At 43.2% G+C, this 12,375-nt stretch overlaps 1 protein-coding gene across 3 annotated transcripts in view; it reads right to left on the bottom strand.

The window, feature by feature from the left end:
- PHTF1 (putative homeodomain transcription factor 1) overlaps nt 1–12,375 on the bottom strand; it is a 44,640-nt gene that overhangs the window by 14,002 nt on the left and 18,263 nt on the right. Inside the window, exons 1-5 of one of the 3 annotated variants that reach the window (XM_045816640.1) lie at nt 10,040–10,110; nt 5,175–5,244; nt 4,571–4,729; nt 1,879–2,035; nt 543–677 (exon numbers count right to left, since the gene is read on the bottom strand). In XM_045816640.1, coding sequence (XP_045672596.1) covers nt 543–677; nt 1,879–2,035; nt 4,571–4,729; nt 5,175–5,220 — 497 coding nt within the window. In that variant the 5' untranslated portion in view covers nt 5,221–5,244; nt 10,040–10,110. Of the gene's footprint in view, nt 1–542; nt 678–1,878; nt 2,036–4,570; nt 4,730–5,174; nt 5,245–10,039; nt 10,111–12,375 lie in introns of those variants that run through there. The other 2 variants (XM_045816638.1, XM_045816641.1) reach the window with 2 other exon arrangements.

Here is a 12,375-nt window from a genome sequence, read left to right as displayed (position 1 = left end):
TGTGAAAGAACTTTACTTTTGAGTCACGCCCCTATGACAAATGAGTCTTTCCTGGAGTCATAGGAGTGCTGTCACAGCCTGCAAATCTTGAAGGAGAGGGGAGGTCTCAGACCGGCGTCCCTCTCTGTCCCAGAGGCTGTCCACCCAGCTCCCCTCCTGCAGCCCACATCTAAGGCGGCATCTGCCTTTATGCTGAACAATAACTCATCTCTTCCAAGTCCTCCTTTCCCTCATGAGGTCGGCTCACAGGGTTCAAGATATTTGCCCTTTCAGAGTGCTTAGATTTCTGTAATCTTGTAGTCTAAATAGTCATGAAAGATCAAAGCAGTGATCAGTTATGGTGGATTACTGGATTTACAGGTGACAGGACCGTAGAGACCTGTTGAGTGAGCAATTCATTATAGAGCCTTTAAAAAAAACCACACACACTGCACAGGTGCTAAGCTTGCACTCGGTCCTCCGACGGCCTGATCGGATGACACACTGTGTAAGCACAAATGTGGATACAAAGTCAAGAACAATCCCAGCGCCAGACTTCCCACCTGCTGCCGAAGAGAGTGCCCCAGAGACCTCTGACGAAGGGGACGGGCTCCACAGCTTCCACGCCTCTGACTTTGTCAGAGGAGTTGTTCCCATTTTCTCGGGTCCCGTCACCATTCACAGTTTTTCGTAGTTTTCTATTAAAAGGAATATTCCAACAACTTCAGATTATTTAAGAACTTTTCCATTGCTGCCCAAAATATCCCCTCCAGAAAACTGTATTAACAAACTACCACCTGAAATTAAGTACAGTGAACTTCACAGAATGAGGGTAAATTTGCAGGGATGTTTCCTACTGAAGGGCAACAACGGGCTCCAGGTCAGAGACCTGCACCACCATGTCATCCCATCACTGGAGGCCGAGAACTGCTATTCACACACATGACCACACATGGGAGAGAAACTCTCACACACACAACAGGGAGTCGTTTCAGGCACCTCTAGTAACGAGAACAAGTCTTTTAAATACGAATGTCAGAAACCTACCCACTGGTACATTTAATCAGAACACAAAATAATAACTGATCACGTAGCATCGATGTCCCATGCAGTTAAAATATATTTCCTGTAAGTACCACCGAGATTCACACAACAGTGGATGCTCTTGGCAAACATTAAAATGAATTGAACTGAATTTTCAAGAAATCTTTTGGGGGGAAAAGGTTTATTTCAAAAATAATACTCAAAAATAAGAATAAATAAGTTGAAATTTATTGCACCAGGTGAAAAAAATCTTATTTAGTAACTTCTCAGGGGAAACAGCCATGAACAGGTTCAGAACCCACACACAGCACAGAACCAATACAAACATTACATGGATTCAATGTGTAGAGAAGTCAAATCGATCTTTATTAAAAGTTTAGAACACTTAGAAATCCATTCTTATTACGCACTATTGAAAAAAGGCAGAATTTTTGGTAGCACTGACCCAATGTACTAAGATCCTTGTTTACAGTGAATTTTCATCAAATTTTGAATAAGACTGAATTTTGAAGAATACTTTTTCAAAATCAATATTTGATAAATTTTAATGAAGAATAATATAGAAATAGTACAGAAATTTCCTTTTAAGGCACTTAGTGACACTAAAATGACAATTTTAGTCATCTTAAGCCACTAAATGACAAAATCTCAATGCAGATTAAAAGTTCATGACCAAGTTTCTTAGCATCAGAGAGAAAAGTGGGAAGCAAAGCCTTTATTTTTGATTTTCAGCCAAAAAATAGAAAATATACACAAATCAAAGTATTTTTATTACATGAACCAAAGATGTCTCAGCATCTACGATGCCCCTCCCTCCCAGACAAACCCAGCTCCAGGTGCAGGCCCCGCTCTCACCTCCTCCGCCGACTTCCATTGCCTCCCGACGGCCGTGCTATCTGAGTGGACACGATCTGACAGTGGACGGTCCCCATGAGCAGCATAAGGCACAAGGGTCCAAGCACTTCGCTGACATTCACAATGGGCATCATCAAGTACAACACAAGTGCCATGACTGAAACGAAGAGGATTCACAGTCGAAGACAGTGGGGGTCGCCTTCAAACCAATTCGAGTGGTCATACAAATTATTTCTACCACAAATCTATCATTTTAAAAGTGCAACATAAAAGCACGTAATTTCCTACAATACTCTCTACCTGCACACGAGCCAAGTGAAAACCTGGAGCCTTTTCGGGCAGCGGGAGAACCCGGGGATGGGCACACAGGCTGTGGTGCAGGGGGGGCAGGCCAGACCGACACCCCGGGGTGCACGGAAGCCTAATACATACAGTTTACCTCAACATGCAAGAAATTCTTCAATTACACTCCTGTGGAAAATATTTAACTTTCCCCTTACAAGTGACCAAAGAAATGAGTATTAAAGGAGCAAAATATTTCTTGTCTATCAAATGAGGTAACAGTCACAATGATGTCTGTAAGAGCGTGGTAAAACAGGCACTCCCACCTACCACTTTCCATGAGAATGGTGTCACCTGCGGTGTCACTGTGCATGGTGGGCGACAGCAGGTTTACGGTTGTTTGTTTGGAAAATAATATAGTAATCGATCAATAAGAACACAAGAATAAACTCTGTGCTTCTCATACTCACAACTGTACACATACTTTGCCCCATCCTGTATGTGATGAGAGTTAATTCTGTTGCAGAGAATAAATGCTAAAGAAAGAATATACGATTCGAAAGGTTTTGTTCATGATGTCATTACTGAGAGAAAAAAATCAGGAAAAAACCCACCTGCTGATAATGTGGAAACAGTTATGTAAATTATGGATCTGCACAATTTTATATAATGGAATATTCAGCAACTATAAAAAGGAGTTTATGGTAAGTCCATATGACAGACTTACAAAGACATTATGTAAGTTTTAAGTGATATTCTCATACAATGGATTACATCATGACTTTAAAAATTAAACCTAGAGATTTGTAAATTCCTAGACACAGTTTCCATTACTATTCAAAACAATCAACACAAAGAAAACAAAAATCAGCCTAAATCCCTTCACAAGCCGACCCTCACTACTCCTCGCTCTAACGCACGTCTTCTGGCGCAGGCGTACCCACGCGCGCGCACTGCCCACTGTCAGCAAGTGTTCCCGGGAGGCAGTGGCCGTGCAGTGGTGCAGAGGACACGCCGGGGCCCTGCGTGTGCCCAGCAGAGAAAAACGGCATCAGCAGGGGCCTGCAACAGATCATTGAAGCAGCTTCCTGCGAGAGCGCCCGGGGAACGCAGGACGCCGCAGAAAGTCTAGAGAGGGACAGCCTCCCGATGAACGTTACAGCTCTCCTCCGAGCAGAGCATCTAGAGGTGAGAAAAACAAGACAGCCAAGGGAAGAGCTGTAAGATGGTTTCAAACAGAACAGCTGTGTGTGAGGGACAGAAAAAAGGGCGTGTGCCTGGAGTGAGTGAGGAGGAGCGTGGCCGGGCACGACCTCTGAGGGCCTGGCAGGGAACAGGTCGGGTTGCGCACTGCAGGCCCTGCTAAAGAGTTTGGATTTCCAGGAAATGAGAAGTCACGGAAGGGTTATAAGCAGGAAAATGACATGAGGTGGTTTCTGTCCTAAAGGACTTCTCTATGTGCTGTGAAAAGGGTGGCTGGAAGAAAGAGACTGAGAGAAGATGCTACTCCAATGGGCGGAGTGGAGGGGCGCTGGGGCTGTGGACAATGATGGCGGCTGGAGACAGACAGACAGACAGAGGCGAGGCCTGTTTTGGAGGTCGAGCTCACAGACCTGCAGAGTGGATGTGCAAGTTAATGGCAGGGAATAACAGACGATTTTTCACCTGAAAACTGGGTGGTTCATGAGAAAATTTAATGAAATGTGGGAAGTCCTAAAAAGCAGCAAGCTTGTACCAAGAAAAAAGTTTGTGGAAAAAAGAAATCCAGAGTTCCATTCTGAGTATGACTAGAGTACGACTAAGTTGAAGGTACCAATTAAATCTCCACGGAAATGTCAAGCACGTGACTGTATTTACAAGTCTGAAGTTCAGCAGAGAGATCTGGCCTGAAGATACACATTTGAGGGTCACCGGGATATCAATCCCATTTAAAGCAACGGGACCTGACGAAGACACCTAGAGAAGAGAAGGGAATCTGGGATCCCCACGGAAGACGGAAGACCAGAAGACGAGACGAGGCAGCCTGGCGGGTGAGGCCAGAGGGAAAGAAGGGAGGGAGCAGAGTCCGACAGCCGCACCTGCTCTCCCCGAGCATGACCTCCAGGGGGCCCGCATCCCTTCATTTCTTTGTGAATCAGTCTAATGAAAGGATAAATGTTGGAGCAGTAAGGCCTGGCCCTGGCTGGGTGGCTGGGTCACAGCATCACCCCATACACCACGAAGTTGTGGGTTTGAGCCCCGTTTGGGGTGTGTACAGGAGGCAACCATTCAGTGTTTCTCTCTCTCAAGTCAATAAGCATATACTTGAGTGAGAATTAACAAAACAAAACAAAACAGTAAGGTCTATACTATCTAATAGCAAAAGCAGCAGAAAGAAGTGGTCATGAGCTGTTCCAACTTCTCCAATTACCTTGCATGAGGTAAAGCAGTAGCAGCCAAACAAAGATTCTTACAGAGGTCACCTGAATCCACCAACTGCTGAACAAGGGGAAAAACACAACTCGAACAAGCCCCTTCCGGGTTAGAGACGTCCACGGAATTTCAGGTTTGGCTTTGGCAAATGTCGAGCCTTGAAATAGACAATAAAACAAAATGTCAAACACACACATTACAGGCTGACGGCCCATTTGTAACTCTATCAAAAGCAGCTGAGAGCAAAACCAGCCCGCAGCCTGTTCAGGTGAAAAGAACCCTCTTGGGATGTGATCGTTTCTCGTCTCAACCATGAGAACAGAAGCTAATTTCAGCCAGGCTCACGTGAACGTTATACAATACTGCATGTTTTTCTTAATTCCAAGTTCATCCCTCCCTCTCAACCCTGATGGAGACCATGCAACTCCCACAGCCACACAGCACCAAAGCAAGGGGGAAAATGCCAGAGCCTGAATGATGAAGAAGGAAGATCACTTCTGCAAGTTTAAGTTCGTTATCACATAAGGACGATATCTAAAAATAATCTTCAATACCACCATAAAAATAAGATGCATGAGAAACACAGCAAATCTGGAACTCACCTCTGATTAAGTCAACGTCTATCAGGTCTGGCTTTATGTGACCCATCTTTTTTGGTTTGTTTTTGAAGCCCTTGGATGAAACAGAACAAAAACAGAAATAAAGAAAAAAGCCCTTTTAAATACGAAAGGTAAACATGTTTCCATTTCTCTATAGCTGACTCTCTCTTCCTGGGGATGCTTAATCCTAACACTCCTTAAAGGAGCTTGTTAATATTTATTTTTGTTTCAGTTTTTAGTTTTATCAAGCAAGGCATACACTCGCTTTCATCACTTTTAAAAATAATCACACAGTGTCAAAATATCGGTCAGGGAAAAGCAGTAATCCCCTAACCCATCTCTTCTCCAAATTTCATTCATTAAAAACAAATAACTTGCATCTGATTTTAGTTGTCCTCTTGATATTTACTTCCATACATCTAAATAATATGTCTATACTACTATTTTTTTAATGTATGATTTTAGAAATCATCCTAATATTGGGGGGGAGGCAAAAGTAGGCTTACTGTTGTGAATATGCAAAAACAGTTTATTCTTATATTATTTATTGTTGTATTATTTTCCATACGAACAACTGTAAACCTACTTTTGCCCCACCCTGGGGTGTAAGAATTTAACTATTTCACTTCTAGTCCCCACACCCTAACTTCTACCCCCAAAACACACATCCTCCCAACAGAGTAATATTGATTTTTTGGTAAGTCAGTAATCAGTAGTTATCTATAGTATTATCACCATGAAGTATCATTCCCTGTGAGCTATATTTTATATTCATATATTCTATGAGGCCAGTCAAAATATTTACCATTTTTGAAATACTCAAATGCAAAAAAATTATCCGAAGTTCTTTTTCCTAAAAAAACAAAAACAAAAACAAAAACAAACAAAAAAAAAACCTCCTAGAAACCCCCTCCCCTGAACCCTCCGTCTTCCTGCTCCATTTGGACCCGCTGCGCTCGGGCCAGCAGCACCGCGGCATCGATCCCAGGACTCCCTCCGCCGTCACCCCGGCGAGTCCCTCCGCCGCTGCGAGGCCAGTCCCCACTCCCTACCTCCCATGTCTTCTAGGAGCACGTCCTTCAGGAGAAAGGGATCAAAAAAGGTAATGTTTTGAATTCTTGCATGTCCGAAAATGAATTCATTCTACCCTCATACCTTTTTTTGAAAATAGCTCATTTTTATTGCTTTCTTCCCATTACCAGGTATCTCCCCATACCCTCTCCCACCCCCACCCCCACAATCACCAGTGTGTCTGAGTCCACGAGTCCTTTTTCTTTTTTTGCTCAAGAGTTACAGTAGATACAGAATCCTAAGTTGTTTGTAATTTTCCCTTGAGAATTAGGACATTGTTCCATTGTTTTCTAGCTTCCAATGCTGTTCCTGCAGACGCCAGCGCCTTTCTGATTCCTGGTCCTTTGCCCGTGGAGTGTCTCTCTCCTCTGGTCTTCACTGTGTCCACGGTGCTCCTTAGAGCCAATCAAGAACTGGACGACGACGTGCCTTGATGCGAGTCCCTTACTGCGTGTTCTGGTGGGAGTCTCTCCTATATCAGAATTCATGTCTTTCAGTTTTAAGGAAGTTTTCTTGTAACTTATGTTTATATTTCTTCCCTTGTAACACTTAACTTTTCTCTCGTATTCACTTATTTTTGTCTTTTTGTTCTATTTTCTGGAAATTACCTCAAATTCTTCCATAAATTTTTCATTTTGATTTTTTGGGGTTCATTTCTTTCTATTCTTTCCTGCTGAAGGATTTCTCGAATATCTAGTAATCACTGGCTGTCCATTTATACACTAAAATGTTCACTGAAGTAGTATTAACAAGTGCCCCAGAATGTAAATTACCCATCAACAGCTATTGGAAACTTCCCATCAACAGCAGAACGGATTCATAACTGTGGTGTTCCACTGAATAAACTACAATTACGCAACAACGTGAGTGAAACTCATAAACTTGACACTGAACTAAAGACATCAGACTCGGCCATCACCCCGCTGCAGAAGACGCTGAGATACACCACCAACTGCAACCCTCTGAACACCCAGGGGCCCGCTGGCAATAAATACTGTGCCTGCCCCCCACACCCCCACACACAGAAACTAGACTAAAGTGTATGGTTGTATAACTTCACTTACACACAGGAAAAGCAAAATCAATCTGTGTGCTAGTAGCAGGGAACCGGCTACCCCCTGTGAGGGCGAAGATCAGACGCACGTGTGACTGGGGGCCTCTGTGGGACTCACCTACCTTCCATCTCTTCATCTGAGCTACGTGGGCGTGTTTAGCTTGTGAGAGGTTCTCCAGCTGTACTCCACTTATAATTCTGTTATGCGTGTGTGTGCGTATATATGGGCATATTCATACTTACTATGTTTTACTTCAATAAAAAACTGGAAGCTCATTGAGAGCTCTGAGTGTGGCTTACAGATTTGGGACGTCATATCAGGGTCGTCATGCAGGAAGCTGAAGGGAATCACCAAATGTCACCACTGGAGGCATTTTTTTTTTCTGTGACCATTCGCATTCATGGAATCATCAATTATCAAGACCTGGAGGTAGTTTTTCAGAGATCACTCAAAATAATCCTCCATCACCATTAACACTACAGATGACATGACACTACATACAGAAAACACTCAAGAATCCACCCAAAATTAAGAGAATGAATAATTCAGAAAAGTACTAAGATACAAAATTAATATAGAGCAATGAACCATCAGAAGGAGAAATGAAGAAAACAATTGCACTTACATCAAAAAGAATAAAATGGGATTTCTGGTCAAGAGAGTAAAGTAGGTCAATCTGTGCTCACCACCCCCCACAACCACATCAAAATTACCACTAAATTACAGAACCTTGGGGACCATCTGAAGGCCAGCTGCGTGGAACGCCTGTAGGTAAGAATATAAAGAAGAGCCTCGTGGAGACTGGCAGGAGGGGTGGGAATGCTGAAAGAGGCAGGTCCCATACCTGCCTGTGGCAGTTAAGAAATGGGATGGATATCTTGGCTAAGGAGGTCCCCCCTGAGGAGCAAGGGGTCTCAGCCATACACCGGGGTCCGCAGCCCAGAGTCCACTGCCAGGAAGTGAAGTCCCCATGACATGTGGCTGTGAAAGCTAGTGGGGATTGCATCTGAGTGAGAGGAAAGGCTGCCGAAGGATTAGGCACTGCAGGCTTTAAAAGGACCACGTGCAGACTCACAGACTCACTGCCAGGGGGCTCCGGTGCAAAGGCAGCACCTTGGAAAGAGCCAAGGATATAAGGGGGAGGAGCTAAACTGACTAGCTTCAGGGCAAGGGCTAAAGGGGCAAAAGTCGGGGCACCTCGCTCTAGGCACAGCAGTGCTGGCAGATGCCAATGTTCCTTTGTTGAGCTCTCCTTGCACCAATCCCACAGGCAAGGCAGGTGCCAGATCTGAGCTCTGAATTAACCTGGCTAACAGCACTCACCCTGCGCTGCTGATTCCCTGAGACCCAGCCCCACCCAGCTCACGCGCTGAGCCTGAACCAATTCCAGCAGCTCCCCCACAAGCAGCGGCCTGCCTCGGCTTGAGCTGCAACTTTCCTAGAATCTCTCAAAAGTCCACAAACCCCAAACACGCAGTGGCTGGCTTCAGCATGCCCTGTGCCTCTTGCTGAGCTATTCCAGACCTGGCGCAAGCAGTGACTGCTCTCAACTGTATTGTAACTCCCATCAGGTAGTCCCCAGGCCTGGCATAAGCAGTGGCCAGTCCTGACTTGGAACAGAGCCTCAAATAAGCAGCCACACGTGTGGCACAAGTAGCAGCTGGCTTCAGCTCACAACAGGTGCCCATCAAAGAATCCCAAGTGCAACACTAGTGGCAGCCGACTTTGGTTCGCAGAAGAGCCTCTCCCAAGCACTTCCAAGCCCAGCACAAGCAGCATCTGGGATCACTTTGTAGCTCCTACCAGACGACCCCAAACCTGGTACAAGCAGTGGCTGACCTTGACCTTCATTAGAGTCTGCCCACAAGAGGATCCAGTTCCAACACACCTGGCAGCCAACTTGAGACCACACCAGAGCACCCCCCAACAAGCTCCACAAATGACACGCCCAAAGGGCAGGCTCAGCTGGCACCAGACCCTGCTATGGCAGCTCCTATCAGCCGCCACACTATAGCTCATCCAACGTGGACATGGTCAGCTCGCACTTCCAGGCAGCGTGAGTACACGCACTGACGTACCAACAAGCAATCAAGGCTCCACCACAACAGGAGGGTACACACAGTCATCACAAGGGACATGCCAGGGGCACCCAGGTGCAAAAGGAGACTGTGCCACTGACCACGCAGGACACCTACTGCATATGGCCACTCTGCCAAGACCAAGAGATGTAGCAGCTCTACCTAAAACATAGAAACAAACACAGGGGGGCAGCCAAAATGAGGAGACAAAGAAACATATCCCAAATGAAAGAAGAGGATGAAAGTCCAGAAAGAAAACGAAACAAAATGGAGACAAGCAACCTACCAGATGCAGAGTTCTCAACTCTGGTTATAAGGATGTTCAATGAACTGAGGGAAAGAGTACATGAACTCAATGTGAACCCCAACCGAGAGACAGGAAACATAAAAATGGAGAGAGAAAACATAAAAAAGAACCAGTCGGAAATGAAGAATACAATAACTGAAATGAAGAATACACGAGAGGGAATCAAACTCAACTAGATACAACAAAGGATCAAGTCAGCAATCTGAAAGACAAGGTAGCAGAAAACACCCAATCGTAACAGCAAAAATTTTAAAAATGAAGATATTTTAAGGGACCTTTGGGACAACATTAAGAATACGAGGATTTGCATCAGAGGGGTACCAGAAGAAAGAGAGAAAGGGACTGGAAAAATATTACCTCAAATATTTTTTCATAACTGAAAACTTCACCCAACCTGGTAAAGAGAAGAGACACACAAACCCAGGAAGCACGAGGAGTCCCAAACTAAACAAACACGAAGTGGCCCGCAGCGAGGCACATCATAGTTCAAATGCCAAAGGTCAAAGACAGAGAGGATCTTAAAAGCAGCAGGAGAAAACCAGTTAGTTATAAAAACAGTTAATGTACAAGGGAGCTCCCCTGAGACTGTCAGCGGATTTCTCACAAGAACCTTTCCGGGCCAGAGAGGAACAGCACGACATGTTCAGGGCGACGAGAGGCACAGACCACGATCGAGACTGCCGTGCCCAGCCAGGCTGTCATTCAGAGCCAGAGGAGAGACGACGAGTCCCCACATGAGAAAGGGCTACAGGAGTCAGTCACTGCTAAACTAGTTCTACAAGAAACGTTAAAGGATTTCTCTAAGAAGAGCAAAAACGTGAATAAATACAGAAAAGAAAAAACTTATCCCTGAGAGAGGCAAACAGTTCAAAGCAGGGGATCACAGATAAAGCTAGAGCCAAAGTTAAAAAACAAAAGTAGAAAGACCATGGGTAATTAAAACAAAAAATTAAGAAATACACACAAAAAGAGAAGTAAAAAAAATGACAAAAGAATAAACATGGAGGGGGTGAGTAAAAGGTGCAGTGTTTTAGAATGTGTTCGAACTTCAGCAACCATAAACTTAAAACAGTCTGCCATAATCACAGCTTGGCATACATGAAGCATGTGTAAACACAAACCGAAAATCTGTAAGAGATACACAAGAAATATCGAAAGACCCAAAGCATAGCACTGTAGAAAGTCATCAACATACAAGAAAAGAGAACAGAGAATAAAAAAGGATCAGAGAAAAACTACAAAGACAATCAGAAAACAATATAATGGCAATATATAAATAACTACTTTAGATGTAAGTAGAATAAATTCTCTAATCAAAAGATATAGGAGGGCTGAATGGATTTAAAAGAACAAGACCTGTACACACGTGCCTGTAACAACGCACTTCAAGTCCAAAGACACACGCAGACTGAAGGCGCAGGGATGGAAAAAGACATTTTGAGCACATTCAAATGAAAAAAAGCTGGAGTGACACTACTCAGATCAGGGAAAACAGACTTTAAAACAAAGGCTGTAAAAAGGGACCATGAAGGGCATTTGATAATGATAATGGAGTCAATCGAACAAGAGGGTATAACTCTGATAAAAACCTATGCACCCACCATCGGGGTGCCTGAAGCAAATGCTGACAGACACAAAGGGAAAGACTGATAATAACACCGTTATAGTAGGGGACTTCAAAACACCATCGGCATCACTGGGTAGATCATCCAGGCAGAAAATCAACAACAAAAACAGTGGCCTTAGATGACATGTTACATCAGATGGACTTAATATTTTTAGGACATTTTTTAGCACCCAAAAGCATCAGAATATATATTCTTTTCAAGTGCATATGGGACATTTTCCAGGATAGACCACATATTATGTGACAAAATAAGTCTCAAAAAATTTAAGAAGATTGAAATCCTATCAAGCATCTTCTCCAATCACAGTGGATGAAACTATAAATCAATTAGAAACTGAAAAACACATAAATAAATGGATGCTAAATAACATGCTACTAAACAATAAATGGGTTAACAACGAGATCAAGGAAGAAATAAAAAGATACCTTGAGACAAATGAAAATGGAAACACAACAATCCAAAATCTACAAGACAGAACCAAAGCAGTTCTACGGGGAAATTTATAGAAATACAGGCCTACCTAAAGAAACAAGAAAAATCTCAAATAAAATATCAAAACTTACACCTAAAAGAATTAGAAAAAGCAGAACAAAGCCCAAAGTGAGAAGGAAAAAAAATAATGATCAGCACAGAAATAAGCAAAATAGAGTCTAAAATAAAACAAAAAAAAAATCAATGAAACCAAAAGCTGGTTCTTTGAAAAGATAAAAATGATAAACCCGTTAGCCACACTCATCAAGAAAAAAAAAAATGAGAGAGAGTGGCCAAATAAAATCAGAAAGGAAAGAAGTGATGAACACCACCACAGAAATCAGGGGATTACAACAAAATACTGTAAATAATTACATGCCAACAAATTGGAAAACCTGAAATGGATATATTCCCCAAAATATACAATCTTTAAAGGCTAAATCAGGAAAGAAAAAAAAACAACAGAAAATGTGAACAGAACAACGACAGCTAATGAAATTGAATCAACAGTCAAAAAACTCCCGACAAACAAAAGCCTTGAACCAACTGGCTTCATTGGTAAATTTTGACAAATATTCAAAGAAGAATTAATAC

Source organism: Phyllostomus hastatus, unplaced genomic scaffold (assembly GCF_019186645.2).
Source record: "Phyllostomus hastatus isolate PE091 unplaced genomic scaffold, TTU_PhHast_1.1 phas_scaffold_216, whole genome shotgun sequence".
In the NCBI taxonomy this organism is placed as follows: domain Eukaryota; kingdom Metazoa; phylum Chordata; class Mammalia; order Chiroptera; family Phyllostomidae; genus Phyllostomus; species Phyllostomus hastatus.
The sequence above is the reverse complement of the archived record's forward strand: the minus strand, read 5'-3'. Positions and strand labels throughout refer to the sequence as shown.